The sequence below is a fragment of the Mytilus trossulus genome, chromosome 9 (assembly GCF_036588685.1).
Source record: "Mytilus trossulus isolate FHL-02 chromosome 9, PNRI_Mtr1.1.1.hap1, whole genome shotgun sequence".
In the NCBI taxonomy this organism is placed as follows: Eukaryota; Metazoa; Mollusca; class Bivalvia; order Mytilida; family Mytilidae; genus Mytilus; species Mytilus trossulus.
The window spans coordinates 24036977-24061351 of NC_086381.1; the positions used below are offsets into that span (position 1 = coordinate 24036977).

General features: G+C 33.3%; 1 protein-coding gene across 1 annotated transcript; it reads left to right on the forward strand.

Moving 5' to 3' along the window:
• Positions 1-20600: 20600 nt before the first annotated feature.
• Positions 20601-23940, forward strand: LOC134684406 (uncharacterized). The gene is made up of 4 exons (XM_063543690.1): positions 20601-20688; positions 21589-21724; positions 22505-22686; positions 23069-23940. Exons 1-4 carry the CDS (start codon positions 20601-20603, stop codon positions 23242-23244), a joined length of 582 nt encoding a protein of 193 aa, XP_063399760.1. The 3' UTR covers positions 23245-23940.
• Positions 23941-24375: the final 435 nt, after the last annotated feature.

Here is a 24375-nt window from a genome sequence, read left to right on the forward strand (position 1 = left end):
ACATCATAGACATTTATTACTTGCCTTATATTATCGGACTTTGGCTATTGTGTTTCCTATTGTAACATTTGTATGAATGTACATGTATAGTTGGTTATATCTTACCGTAATTTGGATTTGACAATTCTTTTATATGTTATTTATCATTGATATTCTTTTATTATCCGTATAACACCATGTCACCTTGTCAACGCTTTTCTCTTAACCGCCTAGATGATTTCGTGTAAGCTTTATTACAATCAGTGCTGGAGGTCAAGGGTTCAAACCCCGCTGACTCAAATCAAAGACCTCGAAATTGGTAATTCCTGATTCTCCAGTTAACACGTGGCATTACGGAGTAAGAGCAAATTTTTACCCCGTACCTTGAGAGTACTACAACAATTGTTTCGTTTTTGTTTTGGACATTTTTACTAGTAATGTTCCAATAACCACTTTCACCTTTTGTAGCAGACCCAATTTATTTCCAATCTAATAATTCGCTGTTGGTTACAAGCAATCGTTGTATGACCTGTCATATTGCCATGATACAGCTTCTTTCAATCTGCCGTTTTGTGGTAAGTGGCTTCCATTGGAATGTGCTAAATTTTACCTTTTAGCGCTTTGATTTAATGCACTTGTCCCAATTGGATTCCTTTTTGCAATTCTGAAGTATCCCATGGAACAGTTTTTTAGTTCTCCAACAATTTCAATTGTTTTGCCATATGTCATATCTGCTTGTGACAATAATTTTCTTTGTGTTTGAAAATTCTGTCCACATACGATTTAGTATATTAATGATTTATCTAACCATATGCATTTAAATCACAGTATTTGGATAGTTTCTTCAAATGTGTAACGTATTGTGTATTGTCCCGTAAGTGAAATCAATTTCTTTTGGCTATAATCAAGTTTAAGAACACATATGTTTTTTTTCTCCATAACTGGGCAAGTTATGCCAGACGCGCGTTTCGTCTACAAAAGACTCATCAGTGACGCTCGAATCCAAAAAAGTTTTAAAAAAGCCTAAAGTACGAAATAAGATTGAGAATGGAAATGGGGGACTGTGTGAAGGAGACAACAAACCGACCATAGAAAAAACATCAGCAGAAGGTCACCAACAGGTCTTCAATGTAGCAAGAAATTCCCGCACCCGGAGGTGTCCTTCGGCTGGCCCCTAAACAAAGAAATACTAATTCAGTGATAATGAACGCCATTCTAATTTCCAAATGTACACAAGAAACTAAAATTAAGAAAATACAAGACTAACAAAGGCAAGAGGCTCCTGACTTGGGACAGGCGCACAAATGCGGCGGGGTTAAACATGTTTATGATATCTCAACCCCCCCCCCCCTATACCTTTAGCCAATGTAGAAAAGTAAATGCATACGCACATTTAAAATTCAATTTAAGAGAAGTCCGATTCTGATGTCAGAAGATGTTACCAAAGAAAATAAACAAAATGACAATAATACATAAATAACAACAGACTACTAGCGGTTAACTGGCATGCCAGCTCCAGACTTCAATTAAACTGATTGAAGGATTATGATTTCATCATATGAATATCAGGCACAATCCTTCCCGTTAGGGGTTTAGTGTCATACCATCATAACATGTATGAGAATATAACTCGTGTCATGCCAACAACTGGTTTTTGAATAAATGTGTTTAGTTCCGATGCAAAGACCCTATAAGTTAAAGTACACTTTCTTTGTAGCATTCAACGCTTTTTATTAAGTTGAATGCTGCTATATTTGTAAGTTAATTGTCCTTGTCAGAAATAGAGCCGTGAAACAGGGAATTTCTCCCATGTCTGCTCCCACTCAGAATATTGGCTATTAACAAGTTTTTATGTTAAATTTACATTTTAAAGTTCATGCACATTTCCTTCAGCGTTTTGCTGTTATCATGATGGTCTCTCGCTGTTCGTCGCCAGTTGTTATTATGGAGGCCTTGATGGTTAAGAAACACGATATTTTCATTTTTAATAAACTTCTAAAATAAACATAAACTTCCATAGGAGTTAGAGGGACTAATCATAGAGTCATAACGGAACGTACTAGACATACATATTCCTAAACACGAGTGATAATGAAAACAGCCATCGGTTGAGCTGACAAGTTTTTCTTGTCTCTCAATGCAGTATCATTATTTGATATAATTTATACTCGGGGTTTTTTATCAGTATCGTTGCATAAATCTCGAGACTTGTGCATTTGCTACACTTTTAAAACTTTTTAATTTTATAATAAATGGTATCAAATAGAAAATCTCTTACTTTAAACGCACTGCGTTCAGTGTGATGTGTCCAAGAATTTTGTATACTTATGAATAGAAAAACATTCAGGGAGAAAAAAATTAACTGTTGATCGTTAGATTTCTTTTCCTTAGAATGCCAATAAGGAATAATACATAAACTGTCATGATTTTACCTCAAACCTGATTTAAATATGATAAATATTGAATACAACACGTTATTAATTTCTTGCGTCCGAAGCGCTTTTCTGGATTTACCTTCATCAGGAACGCTCAAAGCCAAACATTTGAAATCCGAAGATGTATAAGTACCGAAACCGTTGAAGAGCTGTATGTCAAAAATACCTTAATAAATAGCCAAATTCATCTAAAGCCAAAGAGAGACTAACTGGAAAACAACATGGCAGAAAGAATATATTTACCGATGTATTTTCTTTACTTGTGCAACTTAAATACTAGTTTTACATCGAGGAGTTTTTTTTAGGAAACATATCTTTTTGAAATGTGTGTAAAAGTTTGAAGCTACTGTGCAACTTTTAAAAACAAAGTGTATGACGTTCTTTTTAAAGTACAAGAAACACTATATACAAATATGCATACATGTGAAACTAAGGGAAAAAACATTAAAATTAAAAAAAATATGTTGAAATGCGCATCTGGTGCAATAAAAGTGGTAATACTAAATTAGTTGCAAAAACTACAAAAAAAATGTCTTTTTACATGGTATTGGTTTTGCTCATTTTAGGAGGTCGTACGGTGACCTGTAATAATGTCAATCTCTATGTCATTTGTTCTCTGGTGTAAGGTTGTCTTGTGTCCATTCATACAACATTTCCTTTGTTTTTCTTTTTTTTTTTGATATCTCTGTATTTGAAAGTTATGCTCTTTTCACGGGATCGAAATATTTGAAAGTTTCGTTATTTTCTTCAAGTCATTCAAAATCAAACTAAAACATCGTGTAAGCAAGTCATGGAGGAATATTCTTCTTTGCATATTAAATACGGGTATCTCACATATCAAAATAAGTAAATATAAAGGAAAATATCAGTGATAGATCTGAACTATAGCGTATCCCAATAACGTCCAATTACGAATATAAAATAATGGCAAGGCAAGTGATGATCTCATATATTTTTTTCCTCAATAACACTCAATATAGCCTTAATCATGGTTAATGGTTTTGCGAGCATAAACTCTTTTCATCTTCAACTCATTATTTTTTCTTTAAAAAATGTCTGTTAAACGACGGGAATATTGCTGTTGGTTTTCGCTAGATCCGTTGGTTGGTCATATACACAACAAAACTATAAAGAACAAGAAGTAATTGTAACAGGATGCTGTTACGAAGTCTCCCAAACAAAGCTCCCATTACTCGCCATTCATATGGTCCCATGTTCATTGGATTTGATTTTTTGTCCCATACAAGAATATATATGGCTTACGGGTGGGGATCTCCACCATTTACAAGTATTCAAACAGGAGGGAGGTGATGACCCCCATGGACTTTACCTACATTTCATTTGATTTGTTTTATTGTCCCATACAAGAATATATATGGTTTAGGGGGGATGTTGACCGTTTACAAGTTTTCAAACAAGAGGGGGTGGGGTGACCCCTCGGGACTTCCCTTTTGTATCATTTCATTTGTTTTATTGTCCCGTACAAGAATATATATGGTTTAGTGGTGGGGATCTGGACCATTTACAAGATAATAGCACATTCTCAAATTGAACAGGGTGGGGGCGACTTCCAGGGACTTCCCTTTAATTTCATTTGATTAGCCTTATTGTCCCATACAAGAATATATATGGTTTAGGGGTAGGGATGTTGACCGTTTACAAGTTTTCAGACAAGAGGGGGTGGGGTGACCCCCTAAGGACTTCCCTTTTATTTCATTTCATTTGTTTTATTGTCCCCTACAAGAATATATATGGTTTAGGGGTGGGGATGTTGACCGTTTACAAGTTTTCAAACAAGAGGGGGTGGGGTGACCCCCTAGGGACTTCCCTTTTATTTCATTTCATTTGTTTTATTGTCCTCTACAAGAATATATATGGTTTAGGGGTGGGGATCTGGACCATTTACAAGATAATAGCACATTCTCAAATTGAACGGGGTGGGGAGGACCCCCGGGGACTTCCCTTTAATTTCATTTGATTTGTTGTATCGTCCCATTCAAGAATATATGAGGTTTAGGGGTGGGGATCTGTACTGTTTACAAGATAAAAGCATATTCTCAAATTAAAGGGGGTGAGATGACCCCCCCAGGGACTCCCCCTATATTTCATGTGATTTGTTTTATTGTCCTATTATCATTTCTGAAGACTACATGTATCTATCACTTACAGTTTTCAAGTTATATTCATTTGAAAATTTTAGAAAATAAAATCCCATAGGGTTCTATAGTAAACCCCTCCCTTCTTTCTGCCCCCCAAAATACCCCTTAATAGACCCCAATGCACAAACGAAAGATTGATTGCTCACCTAGACATATTAGTCTATCATTCTATGAAACCCTAAGTTAATCTGACCAGGGGTTTTGGAGAAACGCTGCGGACAAGTTCATTTTTAATGTGGCGGAAGAAAAAGAAAAAGAACTAGATTTGTAATTGCTAGCAATAACGGATGGCACCCTTCCCCTATTGCCAAGGTAACAGCAGCCATTTTGAAAATTCCAAAGTCAAAGACCGGATTTATAGATGCCTATTAACATTTTTGTAAAGTTTTAGAATGATTGGAGCATTTTGAAAATTTTGAAATTTTTCGCATTTTACCAGTTTCCATGGTAACGGCGGCCATGTTGGTGGTGCCAACCCTTATTTGCAAATCTGCACATGGTGGTTAACATTATTGTAAAGTTCCATTAGCATTGGTCCATACAGTTCCGAGAAATTGCCTGGACAAAAAAAGTGGAAGAAAAATAATATTAAAAATAATAAGAAAAAAAGAAACGAAGAATAACAGTATGTCACCCAAACTCCGTTTAGGGTGCCATAACTAGATTTGCTATTGCTAGCAATAGCTGAGGATGGCACCCCGTACTGCACATTGTCACAGTAGCATCAACACTTATGAGTGTACAAAAGTCAAATGACATTTTTATTATACATGACAGAATCAGCATTTCTTAACAACCCCCCCCCCCTTTTTTTCTCTTTCGTAGAATACGTTTCAGTTCTATAAATAGTTTGGGAATCCTTTTAAATCTTAAATTAGACACGCGCGCGAGTAGGAAGGTGGTGTCACGTGATACTCAAGTATATTATCGTGGACTTAGCATATTAATATTCTTTTTAGAGGGGACGTTAGACCGACAACATGTGTATATATTGACGGAGCGGCGTATTAAACTGTTCAATTTATTCTTCAATAGCTCGCGTATCACACAATACATGTAACTTATCGTGTACAATTTAATTACATGTTTATCGATTGATTTCAGCTAATGTGTAGATTTTAACAGGTGTGTCAATCACGGATATGTACTTTAACGCAAGTGCAGAAATGTCAGTAATATGAACTCTGAGTGTTTCTTTTTCTGTCGGTGGCGATTTTCTCTTAAAAGCACGATTTTTGTATAGAAAAGAAAAGAAGCAAGTGAAATAAAATACATATTTTTATTCTAGCATATTCTAGTACATGTTAGCACTACAGCATTACGTTCACATACTCCTGATTACGATATGCGTGGAATTGTTGTTATATTTTTCAAGAAAATGCAGCTTAAATGTCTTTTCCCGTAGGGTCAATGTTAAACTTTTGTCCAGTTTCCATGGCAATGGCGGCCATTTTGGAATTTCTTAATATGGTCATAACATGTAGGCATACCAATATATCATTTAATGTCTCTAGAACAAATTTAACATTGATGTTCTGGAATGTTCTGTGAAAATTCAAAGTTTTGACCTTTTTGCATTGTTTCCATGGTAATAACAGATATTTTGGAAATTCCAACGCCAAATTCCACATCTTCCAATGTTGCTCATCGTTACTGTGAAGTTTCAATAAGTTTGGAACATTTTGAGATTTTTGAAATTTTTGGTGTTGTTTCCATGGCAACATAGTAGTTCCAATGAGTACCAAAATCATCCAACACCTGTATATAGTGGGCACCTACATTGTATTAAAATATAATGATTCTGAATTAAAGACTTTTCAAATAGTCCACCAAAACAAAAAACGGGATTTTTTCACATTTGTTTCGTTTCCATGGCAACGGTAGCCATCTTGATGGTGCCATACCCCACTGCACTATAGAATGTTGTGGTCTACATTATGGTATAGTTCCATTAACATTGTTCAAGCCAATTCCAAGAAATAGCATGGACAAAAAAGTGTGGAAGAATAAATATAATAATAAGAAAAAAAGAAACGAACAATAACAATATGTCACCCCAACTCCGTTGAGGGTGCCATAACTAGATTTGTAATTGCTAGCAATAACGGATGGCACCCTTCCCCCATTGCCAGGTGAGCGGCAGCCAGTTTGAAAATTCCAAAGTCAAATACTGCATCTACAGATGTCTAGTGACATTTTTGCAAAGTTTCATTAAGTTTGAAGCATTTTGAAATTTTGGATATTTTTGCTGTTTCCATGGTAACGGCGGCCATTTTGAAAATTCCAAACTCAAAAGTCAATTCTACAGTTTTGACCTTTTTGCATTGTTTCCATGGTAACAACAGCGATTTTGGAAATTCCAACGCCAAATTCCACATCTTCCAATGTTGCTCATCATTACTGTGCAGTTTCCTGAAGTTTGGAGCATTTTGAGAATTTTGAAATTTTTGGTGTAGTTTCCATGGCAACATAGTAGTTCCAATGAGTTCCAAAATCATCCAACACCTGTATATAGTGGACACCTACATTGTATTAAAATATAATGATTCTGAGTTAAAGCACATCCAAACAGTTCTCCCAAATAAAAAACTGGAATTTTTCACATTTGTTCCGTTTCCATGGAAACGGCAGCCACCTTGAACCATTCCATGGTGCCTGCAACTCTTTACCTTAGGGTCTACAATATAGTAGAGTTCCATCAACTTTGGACCATTGGATTTCCAGAAATCTCCTGGACAAAATGTGTGGAAGAAAAATAATAAAAACTAGATTTGTAATTGCTAGCAATAACGGATGGCACCCTTTCCCTTATTGACAGGTGAGCGACAGCCATTTTGAAAATTCCAAAGTTAAAGAGTGCATCTACAGATGTTTAGTAACATTTTTGCAAAGTTTCATTAAGTTTGAAGCATTTTGAAATTTTATATATTTTTGCTGTTTCCATGGTTACGGCGGCCATTTTGAAAATTCCAAAGTCAAACTGCAAATCAGCACATGCCAGTTACCAATCCTGTGGAGTTTTTTCCAGTTTGGAGCACTTTGATTTTTTTCGTATTTTTGCTGTTTCCATGGAAACGGCGGCCATTTTTTACCATTCCATATCAAGGTGCACAACTTCATATGGGGGACTTCATTATAGTAGAGTTCCATCAACATTGGTCCATTGGATTCCAAGAACTCGCGCGGACAAAATGTGTGGAAGAAAAATAAGAAAAAAAAGAAACGTAGAATAACAATACGTCACCCCAACTCCGTTGAGGGTGCCATAATAAAAAAAAAAAAAGAAACGTAGAATAACAATACGTCACCCCAACTCCGTTGAGGGTGCCATAAAAAGAAACGTAGAATAACAATATGTCACCCCAACTCCGTTGAGGGTGCCATAAAAAGAAAAAAAAAAAAAAAGAAGAAGAATAATAAAAAAAAATAAGAACTGAGCAAAAACAATAAGTCTCCAAACTTTGTTTGGGAGACTTAATATCAATAGCCCATTTGACATAATCTCCAAAGCCTCATTGAACAAGTGGTGAAAGTGGTTCATCTTCTGTATCACTAGCTTGTCACGGTACAGCGAGGTTCTGATTTCAAACACCGTACGTAAAAGATAGGCGAAACATGTGCGTTGATTTAAACTTGATTTACTAGGACTGTTACGGCATTTTTCTTGCCTAAGCTCAATGGTCAACTGTGGGAACTTTGGTTCATCCGGTTTTACATTGAACGACAAAATTATTTTATTTCATCGAATCAAACCAAATAAAGTACGAAGTTAAAGAGAATTGAAGACAAAACAAATCCTAAACGTTTTGTCAAAGCTATGGTAATCTATTCTTGAGGTAGAAAAGTCTTTGTATTTCAAAAATTCAAAGTTGGTGTAAAACAAGACTGAGGCAATCAATACCTATAGGTAGCAAAATCTTACTGTTTCGAAATGTTGAGGTGGAATGGGTGTCTTCCACCATCTTGGATTGTAAAAACAGAGAACCAAAGGACCTGATTTTCTATCAAATTAGCAAAATGTAATGCAGGAAAGTAGATATGCAATGTGAATTTTCATTTAAAAGAACCAATTAATTAGAATATACATTATTAACATTAGAATTTTTGCAAATGTTGATCATTTTTGGCTGTTTAAAAAAAAAATGCCATTTTAAGGAAAGGTTACTCGATAACACTGCATTTTCTGAAGGATTCTACATGGAATTTCCCTATTCTGTATTTAAGCCGGAAAAAACTACGTTGACCCTATCTTTTCTTTTGATATTCTCAAAGTATTGTTTGAAAGCTATCTTTTCCTTAAGTATTTAACAATTCTATCATTTTGTTCAGTTTCTAATCACAAAATGGGTTTTTTTTTCCTGTATAATCCATACAAAATGTGTCATTTTGTCCCGTCCTGTAGCTTGAGAAAATGCGCGGTGACCTATCAATTTTATTACATTTTTCAACATATATCAATAGATACTACGTTTTGGTAAAGTATGAATAAATTATATCATCTATTCTAGACTCACATACCACCTTAAATATTTCATATACAGCAAATTAACAATAATGAACTGATTAAAAAAAACAATGAACTAATCAAAAATCATAAAAGCGTGGCAACTGGGATGCAGGTACTAGCAGAGATAACAAAAAAAATAGAGATTTATATTTGAAAGGCAAAATGAACAAATAGGTTTGAAAAAAAATGTTTTAAATGTTTGTTTTTATTTTTGTTTCAAATAGTATCCAATTAGACATAGAATAAAATTAAACTGCAGAATTTAATTTATTACATCACTTTATTTCTTCGCCGAGCAGCTTTGTGTTGTTCAAAAAGGGATATTATTTTTATTATTCGGCTAATCGCCCTTCTTCCTACATCATGATATGATTGTATATAAGGAAGAATATCAAAATAACAAAATTTAAACTACATTTAACAAATACCATCGTTGAGAAGGAATTCATTATTTTTTTATCAAAAACTTACAAATGTTATCTTGTTTCCATGGTTTTGTTTTATTTATACATTTAATACGTAACTGGTGTGCAGTTCATTGTGCCGTTCACGCATCTTCGATAAACATTATTTTGTGTTATTTTTCAATTTAGGAAATATTAATAGGAAAGCAATCCATTCTTATATAATGTTGACAGAATTTGTGACTGTTCTTTTGTTAATTAGTAAGTAGTCCTTTTATTCTAAATATGTGTATAAACCATGTTTGTTAAATCATGTAATTAGAATCAACCTGTCAATCCTTCACAGAAAATTTCAATATAACAATCCCGGCGAAGGAAGAACAAAAATTTGCGAAAGCAAATTTACAGAACTAACATTGTTGGGTTGATATTTAGTTCCCATACCCGGAGGCGTCCTTCAGCAGGCCTCTAAATAAATATATATACGTCTAGTTCGGTGATAATGAACGCCATATTAAACTCCAAATTATTCATCGAAGTGACTACACTTACAAGCCAAGGGGTCTAAATACAGCACAAACATCATTTTACGAAAAAACAAAAAAGTGTACACCATATTCGGATTTCAACAACTAAGGTCTCTTCAGTTATGTTAGGGTTTGAAATGTTATTGGGAAGGCCATATAATTTACAACTGAGACAGATATTTTGATACCACAAAGTGTCAATATGCGTTTTATTTTTTTTTATTTTTCAGGCGAGACCCTTTGCGATTTTTGCTATAATACATATGGTTTCTATAATAGCTATACCTACTGTGATGGATACTGTGTAGGATCCGATACGGAAATGAGTACTGTGACGAATATTCTACAATGTAAGTTTAACACAAAGTTACAATATTTCTAAACTTATCCGCAAACCATTTTTTTAAATAAGAAATAACGCATATCATGAATCCTATATAACATCATAAAAAGGATTCCTGACTTGTATATCAAAATGGAATCAATTTATACTTTTAAACTTCCGTTTAAAGAAACAATAAATTTAAACACTCAGTGGGCCCGCACTTGTTTACATTTCTGAATCTGCCACTACTTTGTTTATGAAAGCTGTAGCCAAAAGGTATTTCACACAGCTTTATGCCAATAAATCAATTATCATAGTCTATAAAAAAAAAACACAGAAAAACCCTAATAATATATTTTATCATTTAGGGGATGACTGTAATGTATTTTCAATTACAGCGGCATAAATTGGTGATTTGATGGTCGCACAATATGTTTACTGGCGACACGTTTCCGGAGCCATTAAACATAATGTGCGACCATCAAATCACCAATTGATGCCGTTGGAGTTTTAAATACAATATTGTTGTCCCCATTTTAATGAAACTGACAGAAAACAGCATCAAATTATACATTTGAAATATGTCTTACGTCGTCTGCACTTTCGTGTACGTTTTCATATCATCAATTGTGAATTGATACCATTAACACTTTCATGGTACATCAGTCGAGTGCAATGACTCGCATTTCGATCAATATTATCTTATAAAACAGTATGTTGAAAAATGAAGCAAATTTCAAATTTGAATTAAAATATAAAATAACTGACTTATAAACATTGAGGTTTTCATGTAAAATAAGTGCTGCTCAAATGTTCTTACATAGTCATATAAATTAAAAGTTTACAACTGAACACCATTGTGACCTAACTTCGTTTTCATGGAGCTTCAACAGTGTAATATGTCACTTAAAAAATAACATAAAAAAATGAGATAAGTTTATAGCTGAATGTTTAGTTGGTTATCATTCGAGTTTTACACTACGTAATTTGCTTCAAATTGAAAACAAACTGAAGCTGTTCTTATTCTTACTTTTATAATGATTTGCATTCATTTTGTCGTCCTGTTTAATATTCCCTTTTTGTTTTAAATACAACGTTCTTTTCTCCTTCGAACAGTTCCGGTGGTGCCATAGCAGGAGTTGTGATAGGATTACTTGTTGCTGCTATCGGATTTTTTGTTCTGCTCGTGTTTCTGTGTATAAGAGGCTGTAACAGACAGACAACTGGTACAGTTATCGGACAAACAGGAGGAGGACCATCTATTGCGGTTGTCAATTCATCACAAATGGCGTGTATGTATGAACTATACCAATTGTTTTTCTTCATTTTAGTAACCCATTATAATTTTTAATTATAACTTTATTTCAAGGATATCGTAATCATTTATTTAAAGAGTAAAAGTGTATTGATTTTAAAAACAAGTAGTGTTACAATTTCTATTTTTGTTTTTAAAGAAATTTCATTCAACTTGCTTCACCTGTTATTATACTTCTCTAGGTGATATCAATTATCTTTTTGTCGCTTTTCGCTATATTAGAAAGCAGATCTTCACACGAGCATTGTGGCTTTATTGAATAAAATAGACTCATAATTATAAAACGTAGCCATATAAAAATAAGATGTGGTATGATTGTCAATAAGAAAACTCTCCATAGGAGACCAAATGACAGAGAAACTAAGTAACAATCATAGGTCACCGTACGACCTTCATAACTCAGCAAAGCCAATATCGCATTGAAAGCTATAAAAGCCCAGATATGGTCCCTACCCCCTCCTAACGTTGAGCAGTGGTATATATAACAGTACTCCATAAACACAGATTTCAAAAAGTATGTCTAAAAGGCTTAACTCATCAGAAGGATACAAGTAAAAATACATCTAACAAATACACAGAGTATACGTTGCAGGGTATTTATACATCCCCACAGCAAAAAGACATGAAGTACAGATCTGAGGGAGTTTGCAGTTACTGGCAGCTAGTTCAAAGCCATACTGAATTGTCGCAACCAACAATCAGCTGATATGGTTATTAGTTATAATAATTCATAAAAATCAGAGCAACCAACGTTTACCCTGAATAGGGGATGACATGAGGCCTACCTTGTAAATTAACGCTCTAGTATTTAATTCTGTAAAGTTAGTAATTGAACAATATAAATTACGGAAGATGGTTTATAAATGTTAATAATACAACTATCCACCAGAATTAAATTGATGTAGATTAAAAAAATTATAGGTCACCATACAAATCATATTAATTCCTAATCTAAAATTTAAACGCCTGCTCAATACTTCATTGTGTAGATTTGCAAGGTTTTTTTTTTAAAATGATATATTATATTTTGTATTGATCTCTTGTTTGTATACAGTTCACTTAACACTTGTTTATTCTACATCTCCATCAAACTTAAGGGGGCTCGCGGGTCTAAATCATTTTTTTTATTTAATATAAGATTTCGCTAATGTTTTCTATAAATGAACTTTATCTCATACCTAATAGAAAAATAAAATATAAAAGGGGTCACCGATCATTTACGCTCACAATCTGCCTATGCAAGAAGCATACATTTTTGTAAAGGTCCTTTTTTTCTGTTGGAACTAATAGTAGAAAAAAAGGTAATATCGAAATAAAAAAAAAAATAATTACAGAAATCGCTGAAACTTTACAACTATTTAGTTTATGTATAGCTTATTTGAAAACAATAATAAAAAATATAGCTCACCAATCAGTAAAAAAAAATATTTCAATTTTAATGCCAAAAAATAACAGTTTTGCACCAAAGGGAGATAATTTGGAGCTTTTTCAATGATATAAACTTTTTAAAAGTCATCTGGGGCCAAACCGAATCGATTTTTGGGGTTAATTTTTGTATCATATCATAGAGTAATAACTAATAATGTAATAAATAGAATTTGTTACGAAAAAACAAATGTTTAATTTTTGGATGAAATTTTTGTACCCGCGAGCCTCCTTAAGATGTACATACATAATGGTGTATGTGATGATATAATATTAAAAATAAACATAAGCAGCTACATTTTGTACCATAATGTTACCAGTTTATGTTTTACTGTATTTCAGCCTCTGGCATGCAAGGACAACCTTATGGATACGGTGCACCACAACCACCACCACAAAGCGTAGGCTATACTCCACCACATCAAGCACCTGAGTCCTATCCTCCTGTTTATCCACCAGCGTACAATCAACCAACATAGAAAAAATGCCTATTTCGTACAACCATTTAACTTTTTTTATGATCGTTCATGTTATTTAATCTTTTCATTTTTCATGTTTGAAAATATATACTGTGCGCATTTTTAATAGTGTTTCTTTTTTTATTTAATTTTCCCCATCCTATGTATATAACGTTGTTAAAAATAGATGCCATACCGATTTCGATGTACACGGCACATATTCATTTGTTCAATCGAGACTAAACGTGTTTTAAATCTTTAATCAAAACAAACAAGAATTAAATCTTGTGCGAGTTTAACACCAACTATAATTGTTTATACTCAAAATCTTAGATTTTTTATAATTCATTTTAGACATGAGTATTAAAAACTACCTATTGCCAGTCTAAATTTCTCTGTTTTTTAACGTTTGTTATGTAATTTTAGTTGTCTTTGTGGTTTTGATTCGTTTCGTCGTATCATTAGTGACTTACTGATCTTCGTTCAATAAACAATGTATAAGTGAACGAATAACTCTTCATATTAATGTTGTAGAATATGAAAAACATGAAAGATTTGTCTCATTTCATAATGATTATTAACATTCGCTTTTCCAAATTGTGTTTTGCCTATTATTTTGTATTTTGCCATTTATCGATTTTGACCAATAAATTAAATAGGTTTTTCTTTGTTTCATATATTTATAAATGTAGAATTATGAACGAAAGTTTTGTTATTAGTAGTCAGTTTGCTATAATGTCATCAAAATAAGCAGGGGGGGGGGGGGGGGGGGTTAACATCGGTAACATTTCTTGTGTTTTTCAATTAGAATTATATAATAAAAAAAAATAATGAAAAAAAAAAGTACCAACCCCTATCAAGTCGATATGTTCCAGAAGTTCACAACAGACAATACATGGTATGCTAGTTATGTAATACTTAGAGACTTATTTGTACCTTATTTCATTTAAATGCTGTTCAATGATTTATGAACAAAGCAATCTTTTTAAGTAAATGATTCATAACAATTTTGTGACTTGTTTGTTTAATAATATTAAGATTGAATATCATTCCTAGGTTGCCTGTAGTTTACTTAATATTTGACATGACAGATTTAAAAGTTATAGTCCTTTTTTTGTATTTTATACGTTCGTCAGCGAAAAGATAATCTCAATTAATCATACCACGACTTTGACGATTTTATGTTATCTATTACCGACGATTTTCAGAAAATTAAATGTGACAGCTTTCCGGAAATTATGTTGGAGTTTTATAGGTGTTATACCACCATTGATTTTCACCTATTTGTTAAATTTGGACTTTTGTAAAACCTGTATAGAATTTATGTTTGTTTGAAATAAAGAAAAACTTGGCATGAGTAAAGTTTTATCCTGTCCAGTACTATAGAAAAAATTCACATAACATTTCATTGGATATAATAAAATTACCATCACTGGAAGTTAACCAATCAAATTTCTCCCTTTATTTTATCTGTGTACAAGGTTTAGTCACCATGTAACCTCAAGATTACAAAATATTCTATAGAAATCCAAAAAATAAAAAAAAGTAATTGGACTTTAGAACACCCAAGATATATGTTTATGACACAGAAATCTTTTCCTGCAAAGAAATGTAGAATTAATTACCTGCAACTGTCAAATTCAAGGAAATATTTTTTTCGACCTATTTTTGTCCGGATGTGACGTACCATGATTTGGTGGTATTACACCTATAGTTTTTCATTACTCTTTGAATAATTGTCGACCAAAACTGACTTAACATACTAGTAGTTATGAAAAATGCGAGATTTCATTGTGTTTACACAAATAAGATATAAACCCAAAGATAAAAATCTTTAAACAAATCTAGCGGACAACATAGTCAAAGGAGGGTTGAGATCTCATAAACATGTTTAGCCCCGCCGCGTTTTTGCGCCCGTCCCAAGTCAGGAGCCTCTTGCCTTTCTTAGTCTTGTATTATTTTAATTTTAGGTTTTTTTTGCACAATTTGGAGTTAAGTAAGCCGTTCACTATCACTGAACTAGTATGTAATTGTTTAGGGGCCAGTTGAAGGACGCCTCCGGGTGCGGGAATTTCTCGCTACATTGAAGACCTATTGAAGACCTGTTGTTGACCTTCTGCTGTTGATTTGTCTATGGTCGGGTTGTTGTCTCTTTGACACATTCCCCATTTCCATTCTCAATTTTATTCCTGATATGCCAGGCGTGAATACTTTGAGTTTTTAATGAACCTTCAATGATTTTCCATCGTCACATTATTACGAATTACTGTTATAATATAGTCTCGGTTGAGATTCCTCACTAAGATCAGATGTATACAGGAATAATTGGTAGACCTGATCGTTTTAAAAAACAATATTATAAACATCAACGAAAACATGCGACACAAAAACAACAACAAATACAGGTATCTAGCACAAGATAGGCACAAATTGGTTTTGGTTGGTTCTAACTTGTCTCTGAAAGTTCAAACCATGCATACCCGTAGACAGTGGTATAACAGCACAACCTGAGTAAAAAGAGTAAAAGTCATACAGAAATGAATTGAGACAATGGATTGGTAAGATGCAAGCAAAATCTAGATTGAAACCAAAAGATACAAAGAACTGATCTAATTGGACCCGAAATCGAAGTAATAGCTAAAAGACAGCTACAACTAAAAATTATTTTACCAAAGACTAAAGATGCATGGATTTGTAAAATTTATCATGCAACAAGGTATCCACCTTGACCAAACACTCAAAAAGAAACGCACAACCAGAAAAACAAAAAATAAGTATACCGCGCAAAAACGGAGAGGTAATATAGTTATCACATATACTCTGCTTGCTTTTGGTTCATAGGTCCAAACTATTGCATACATTAATTAACATTTTAAGAAACTTTAAAATGGATTTCTCTATTATCTGCTTACCTTTCCGAAGCACCTGATAACGACACCTTATTTGTTGTGGGGTTCGTGTTGCTTAGTCTTTAGTTTTCCGTTTATATTTGTCTTTTTGTGTTTTTTCTTTATTGTGCCATGGCGTTGTCAGTGTATTTTCGACTTACGGGTTTAAATGTTCCTGTGGTATCTTTTGCTTCACTTCACATATCCTGAAACGTACCACAAATGTATTTTTCCAAAAAAAAACCAAATATCATAACCGTTGGAACCGTTAACTTAAAAAAAAGACTACAATCATACTTAACCTGTCTTAGTAGTTCATAAAATTCCATGTAAAATTGAGTTGATATCACAATGAAAAGAGGTTCTTAATTTATCATCTGGAATCCAAAAAAAAATTTAAAAATCCAACAATTGAATAACCCTAATCCGGAAAGTTAAAAACTGTGAAAACTACATAAAATCTAACTTGGACCGCCGGTATGCAACAAATTATTTTTTAAGTAAAAAGGCGGATCACTATTTATCCTTTTGGAAACTGAAATATTTACAAATTTTAAACAATCAAGTACTATAAATCTGGATAAGAATCAAAAGAAAAAAAAATAAACTGTCTTTAGTGGTCCAGACCATTTCAATAAATTTTAAAAAGCGGCTCTCGGTTTATTATCTTACCTACCTCTGTATCTTTAACCCCCTTTGTAGAGGAACCATACGCTAGTATGTATAACTTGTGGTCTTTCTTATATACAGTGATGCCTCCACCAAATATGTTGCAGTGCTGAGACTATTTACACAATAAATTCCTACCCACACACAATTATATTAAGAATCCGTTGTCATATATTTACAATGTTTCTGTGTTGATTAAAAGTCAAGTCACGTACTTTGTTTAGTACATCAACTGTTTCTAGAAGTAGCTTGTTCCTGATATTTCGGAGTTGTACGCAGTGTTATATGAAATGGGTCACAGTTTCATCATCCTTTGAGCATAATAGGCACTTCGGATCGGTTTCATCCTTATACTTTTTTATTCGCTTACTTTGTAGAATATACCGTATAGCGGGTTATTTTCGCGGGTGTAAAATTTCGCGATTTTTTTTTAATAAAGTATGCGAAATATGTTTGCGGTTATTATTTTGGCAGTTAATTCTGAATAGAGGATGAACTTTACCTTTTTCAAGGTTTCCCGTTGTGAGATGGTCTAGTCCTTTATATAGTGGCAGCAGTTGCACTGTTGATTTGCTCCAGTAATTATGCACTGTTCTCTTGATGTTTGAGGTCCACAAGGATTATTTTACGGGGTTGTCCAGGTACCATGTAGCTTCTTGCAGATTGTACTTCCTGAGCATATGTTTTACGGCGACAAACCAACTAGAATTTTGGTTGTTTTTTACGGTTAGTTGTCGTCTAGCTAGCGATTTTTCCATACTTTCTGCATGATGATAACATCTGAAAACTAAGTAGGTTGTACTTTCAATCAATCAATCAGTTATAAATCAAATACCACAACTCTGATCTGAAATGGCAAGGGTGACGACAATCGAATATGGCCTGTCTATAATGGTCAAAACATTCGTACCAAAATCTCAACTAACTTCAAAAGGCTATTCTCTATTTATCACCCGGAACTGATAGTGTGACAAACGGACAGACCGTGGCATGTCAAGCGAAGGTACAAATTGTTTGATAACTAATAGAACTGAGAAAGAAAAAAACAGTTAATAACCCGAATATGAGTGTTTTTTCCGACGTAGTCGGTATAGTTTCGGTTTGTGCCCTTTGACCTTAATGACGCTTAACTATGGCAACAGAATACGCATGCTCAAAAACCCTGATTGTGATTGGACAAAATGCTGTCATGGTGGGTGATTTGGTTGTGTTTGAAAAAACGTCTCGTTAATTATATCGTGATGGAAAGCAAGTGAAAAACTATAAATACTAGTATTTGAACTAGATCTTACAAAGATTTATATTTTTATTAAAATATTTTTTTCTCCAATAGCTCTTTGCATCCATGACAGCTGTTTATGCGGGACAATTATGTAATTTTAATGTAAACTTTGTTGTACGAACGTATATGACTTTTAAAACGCACCTACGCATGTGAGATTTCCGCGGCGTTTTGGTGAATGTAAACAGAAAGAAATACTGAACACAAACAGAGAAAACGTTATTTAAATGGTGATCAATATGCAAAAAAGGAGTAAATCTGCACTAGATTTTTTGACAAATAAAATTGTTAGGTGTCATCACAATATTCTTATATATTATTGCCTTAATATAACCAGACTTAGTAAAGAATTTATATAACCAGACTTACATTGTCTTATCGGGGCCTTTTATAGCTGACAATATGCGGTATGGGCTTTGCTCATTGTTGAAGGCCGTACAGTGACCTATAATTGTTAATGTTTGTGTCATTTTGGTCTTTTGTGGATAGTTGTCTCATTGGCAATCATACCACATCTTCTTTTTTATAATTGGTAAAGAATTTCTTGTAGTTACATTCAGATTGAGATTTTATTGAAGAGGTTCTGCATCATTAAGTCATTGTGCCTCTGAAGGTTATCGAAACGACAGTTTTAAACATATACTCAAATTTAAATACGTCGAATATATTTTTTTAAAGATAGTTCTTGTTTAATTTCAAAAAATGCCAAAGATATTAAAGTGATGTACTCTAAAGATACACATTTTTAATTGTAATTAATTTAGTATATCGAAAGTGTCTATGTAGAAACAATTTCAGGCAACTGTATATATGAAATAAGAAGATGTGGTATGGTTGCCAATAATGACATAACAGTAAAAAAAACTATGATTGATCGTAAGACCTGCAACAGTGAGCAAAACATATACCGCATAGTAAACTATATAATAAAATATTATTGTCTGATTGGCAGTGTGCGATTTGAGATAACTTTTTAGGTTGTCAGAAATGTATATTTGTTTTATCTAAAAGACCTCTTTGTTTCATCATGAGAACCTCTATAGTCTATCCAAACATTACAAGTGTTATCGCGCTTCGTTTGGAATTATACAATTTGGATAGAAAAAGAAGAAATAATAACGTTACAAAATTCTCTAGAAGAATAATAAATGAAAACGGAGAATGTGTCAAAAAGAAAGCAACTTTTCCAAAAAGCAGGAAACAACCCAATGCCCCCAATAGGTTTTTAACAATTGCGTACCTCGAGGCCTGCTTCAGATTACGTCTTCATCGTATGAAAATTAAACACAATACCTCGCATAGGGTGTTTTGTAGCATGCTATCATCTAGGACTTGACTGGCACCTTTCCGGTATTTCGCTAGTTTTGATCAAGAGTTTGGGTTCGTGTTGCTTAGTCTTTTGTTTTCTATGTTGTGTATTGTGTTCTATTATTTGTCTGTTTGTCTTTTTTTCTTTTTTAGCCATGGCGTTGCCAGTTTATTGTCAATCTATGAGTTTGTCTGTCCCTCTGGTATCGTTCGTCCCTCTTTGATAATAATATGTGTATCAGTATTATCAGATGGCAAACTGCGTACATTCAAAGCGATCTCATAGACAATAGACATGGCAACGACAATGTATTGAGATGTTCAAATGACAACATATTATGATATAGGTTTGGACTAGCTATAGGCATTTAGAAAATATAATAAAATAACTCTTTGAAGACAAGATTAGAAATGACACCTTACACCAGAATCAATAAAGTTGTTTATATTCTAAGGATACCAACTATAGAAATACAAGCTCATGAATTATAAATGCATTGATGTATTGAGAAAGTTTCCATTTCCTTATTGTCTTTATAAGCTAAAAGAAAACTTTCATAAGTTCATCTCTAAAAAAGGTTTGACTGGTTTAAGATTCAAAAAGTTATGTATGCGCTAAAGGAAATAGCTATAATAGTGACATTGTTTATTTGTAAGTTTTAAGACATACTGTTTTGTCAAATTGTTGAAAAAGAAACTGATTTTTCTGGGGTTTTTTTTATTTTTTTACAAATGATGGGGCACATTTATTAATTTCTGTAAAAATGTGTAAGTAATATATAGAGTAACTATGTATTTAGTATTCATTGTATCAAATTGAATTGCTTTATTAATGAAATGTAGGTAGTAAATGTAAGCATAAACTATGGTATGAGGCCAAAAAGGCTTATTTTTTTAAACAGTCTTATACTACTGCAAAATGATTGATTCATATTCAGGACAAGATAAAAATCAACAACAATTACAATACAAAGGTTCAGACAGGTACATTCTTGATCGTACGACAGGTAGGCATATGGCGGGAAACTTCTTTTAACACTAGACTATGAGGGAACGTAAAATTAAGAAACCTTTTTTTTTTTCAATTATGGGTTGAAGTTTAAAAGTAATTCTCCTTTCTCGTTTTTATTTAGATTAGATCTTTGATGTTTCCGTTTGAATGGTTTTACACTAGTAATTGTTGGGGCCCTCTATAGCTTGCTGTGCTGTTTGGTCTGAGCCAAGGCTCCATGTTGAAGGCCGAACTAAAATGGTTTACTTTCATAAATTGCAACATATAATGAAAAGGGAATGTTAAAAAAATCATATTCGATGACACTCCACCAAAATGTATTACATTAAACACAGAAGTGGTATGAGTGCCTATTAGACAACTCTCCATCAAAGTTACAATGTATTATGTTATTTTGTTGCAATCAATCCATTTGTTATTAAAAGTTAATAATTATAGTTCAAAGTACGACCTTCAACACTGAGCTTTGGCTCACTGTCACACTGAACACAAAGGATCCAAAATAGCTAGTGTTGAACAACTGACACAGGAACGTAATTTTATGTTTAAAGAATCGGACACAAAAAAGAAAAAGTCTCGGGTATCATGACTCGTTTTACAATTTAGATTACTACTACTCGAGTGTTTTTTCTTTTATAACGTCGGTGCTCAATAAACGATTACACAAGCAGAACTCTGGTTTTACCATTGCAATCCCAATTAATAAGTGTTTGAAGTGTTTAAGCGACAATTTATACGGAAATAATATGTATGTGGCTGCAATGTGTATTCATGAAATAGCTTATTTGTTTAGTTATGTCTTCTTCTTTTCATTATCCTCCTAAACATGCATGGACTGATATTTGACACTGGACGTAAAGCAACCAACAATCATTCAATCTTTTTTTCATTCCAGATGAAGTGTTGTGTGAGAGGTGTTCCAAGTACAGTGTGTTTTATGGAACATATTACAAATATTGTGGCGGCTATTGTAGTGGCTTCCCTGGGGACCAGGACTGTGAGAACCAGTATTTGTACCAATTAACCAATCTGTATGTTGATCATAAATAACCAGGGCAGTTAAATATTTACTAGACTTTTATTTTTAATTGGTTTGTAAATTGATTGTCAGCACTTAAACAAACATCATAGTTGTTTATCAATTCCTTCTGGTATTCTATATTTTCACACTTCATCTAGATTATTGTAATTTTCTAAAACTAAAACGTTTCATTTTTGCGTCTTTTTCTTCTTTTTACCTGTTACTTTTTTTACAACGTGAGAGTCGAGATTAGCAGTGGCGGATCAAGAACTTTTCCTAAGGGGGGCCGCTGATTGACCTAAGGGGGGCAGCTCCAGTCATGCTTCAATTATTCCCTATATAATCAACCAAATTTTTCCCACGAAAGGGGGGGGACACGGGGCCCCCAGGGCCCCTGGATCCGCCTATGATTAGTTGATGCCATGCTCGTGAAAAAATGTCAATCCGTCATAGAAGGAGGAAAACATTTATCACATAACAAACAGTTTATAATAAAAGTCAAACAATAAGCAAAATATAAAAAAGTCTAAATGGAAGCAATGATACTGACATAGCCAAACTTCACATCCCACAAAGCCAATATTGGGCCCCTCTCCCTTTTTGGAAATAAATTTACTGCAGGTTAGAAAAATACCATGGTCAACATATTTACAATGTATTTGCCCATGTAACTCTTTTGGGTGATATTTAAAACTATATATATCATTAAAATATTGCGTTACAACTGTTAGTTAAACGCTAAATACATGTATATGTATGTTTGGGTAATAAGTTAGACTCTTTATTTCAGATCTAATGGGGCAATTGCAGGAATACTCGTCGGAATTCTTGCAGCTGTCGCAATTTTTATTATTGCTGTGGTCATTTGTGTCAAAACTGTTAACAAAAGACGGGGTGGAATGTCCCAGGGGTCAGTTGTTACACCTGTTGGGGCATCAAACGTTGCTGTTTTCACCACGACGCCTGTAAATCGTATGTACATGATACTTTTCTCAAATTATCTTTGCATAAACTATTATCAGCAGAATATTGCTCTTTCTACAGTTATGTACTAATTATAAATAGACACACTCAAATTAATTTTAAGAAGTAAATTAACAATACAGCATTGCTTCGAAGCCTCATACATATTGGTACATTAGATTTGTAATTAATGACATTTAAATTTATGTACATTAAAATATACACTTACACAATGTAAAGTATTATAATTTTAATACCTGTTTCGTCGAACCTTCATTTCAAGTAAGGCGAAAGAAGCAACGTTTTTCTTCAACTCATTACGCAAACTCGGATATTAATTATGCTTCTATTAAACATTTGAATTTACATTTTTTAAAACATACATTTTCAGCAAATATACAAACAGCATTTCATTGTGGATACCCGGTTCAGTGCCATCCTCCTCTAAATATGGGATATCCTATGCAGCCAATAGAACAAGAGTTACAAACGTCTGTTCCATCAAATATGGGATATCCAATGCAGCCGATAGAACCACTACCGCCACCTTATAGAAAGCCGGAGTAGTCACTCTCTACAACATTCTGTTTGCATTTCAAAAACATGATTTTTATAATGTGTTAAATTTGAACCGTAACACCACTGTACTAGATTAGAGGAGGACTGTTCTCCCGCTTATACATTCAACCTTGCCAGATTATGTATGTGCATGTTCAAAGTCAGGATCATTTGAATCAGTTGCTGTATATCATATTTGTGTTTAGTTTATTATTTTGAATATCAATCAGGCTGTTAGTTTTCTCGTTTGAATGGTTTTACAATTCTCATTTCGGGGCCTTTTAAATCTGACTATTCGGTAATTTTACCCATTATTTAAGACTGCATTTTGACCTGTATTTGTTAACTTATGCGATTTTGTCTCTTGAAGGGTTGTCTCATTGTCAACCACACCAACTCTTTAACTGTCTTGCAGCAAAACATAGTAAATCATTTGTGCAATGAAATGAATCCTTCCATAGATTTCAGATTGACATTTACACCCCATCAGCACACAAGATTAACATTATATATACAGATATCTGTCCAATTGCCTGTATTATATAAAATTATGGTATGAACCTACATAATAAAACAAAGAAAATATATATTAAACTCCAAACTTGCCAATGTGTAGCACTGGTAAAAGATGTCTGGGATAATATTAATTTTTACTATCAGGAGTAGGTAATGTAAAGCTTTTACTTTTTTCTATAAAGAATACACAAGGGCATAATTCTTAAATAATCAACTGAAATATTTCGTTTTCGGTGAATTTTTTCGTACGAGATTCTTTTAATTTCTATATTTTTGTCATTTGGTAAGATAAAACATTTGGAAAATTGAACGAGCTACACATGTACATCTGTTTTAGTCAAAGTATTGGGTATTCCTTTGGATTTCAATTTTTTGTATGTTCGGTATTAGTTTTAAAACATCAAAAGATACATTATCCCAGGTAAAAATATCCATGCATTAAGGTTTACGAAGAATATTCTATGTTCTGTTATTCTGTATAGAATTGTTAAGCATAATCAGACAATTGGACATTTTGTCAATAGTAAAAAAAAATTTGATTAGTTAAATGAAGACAACATAAAAGAATGAACACAAAAGTTATGATTTGATAATTGACGATGAATTATTAAAAAAAGAACAATA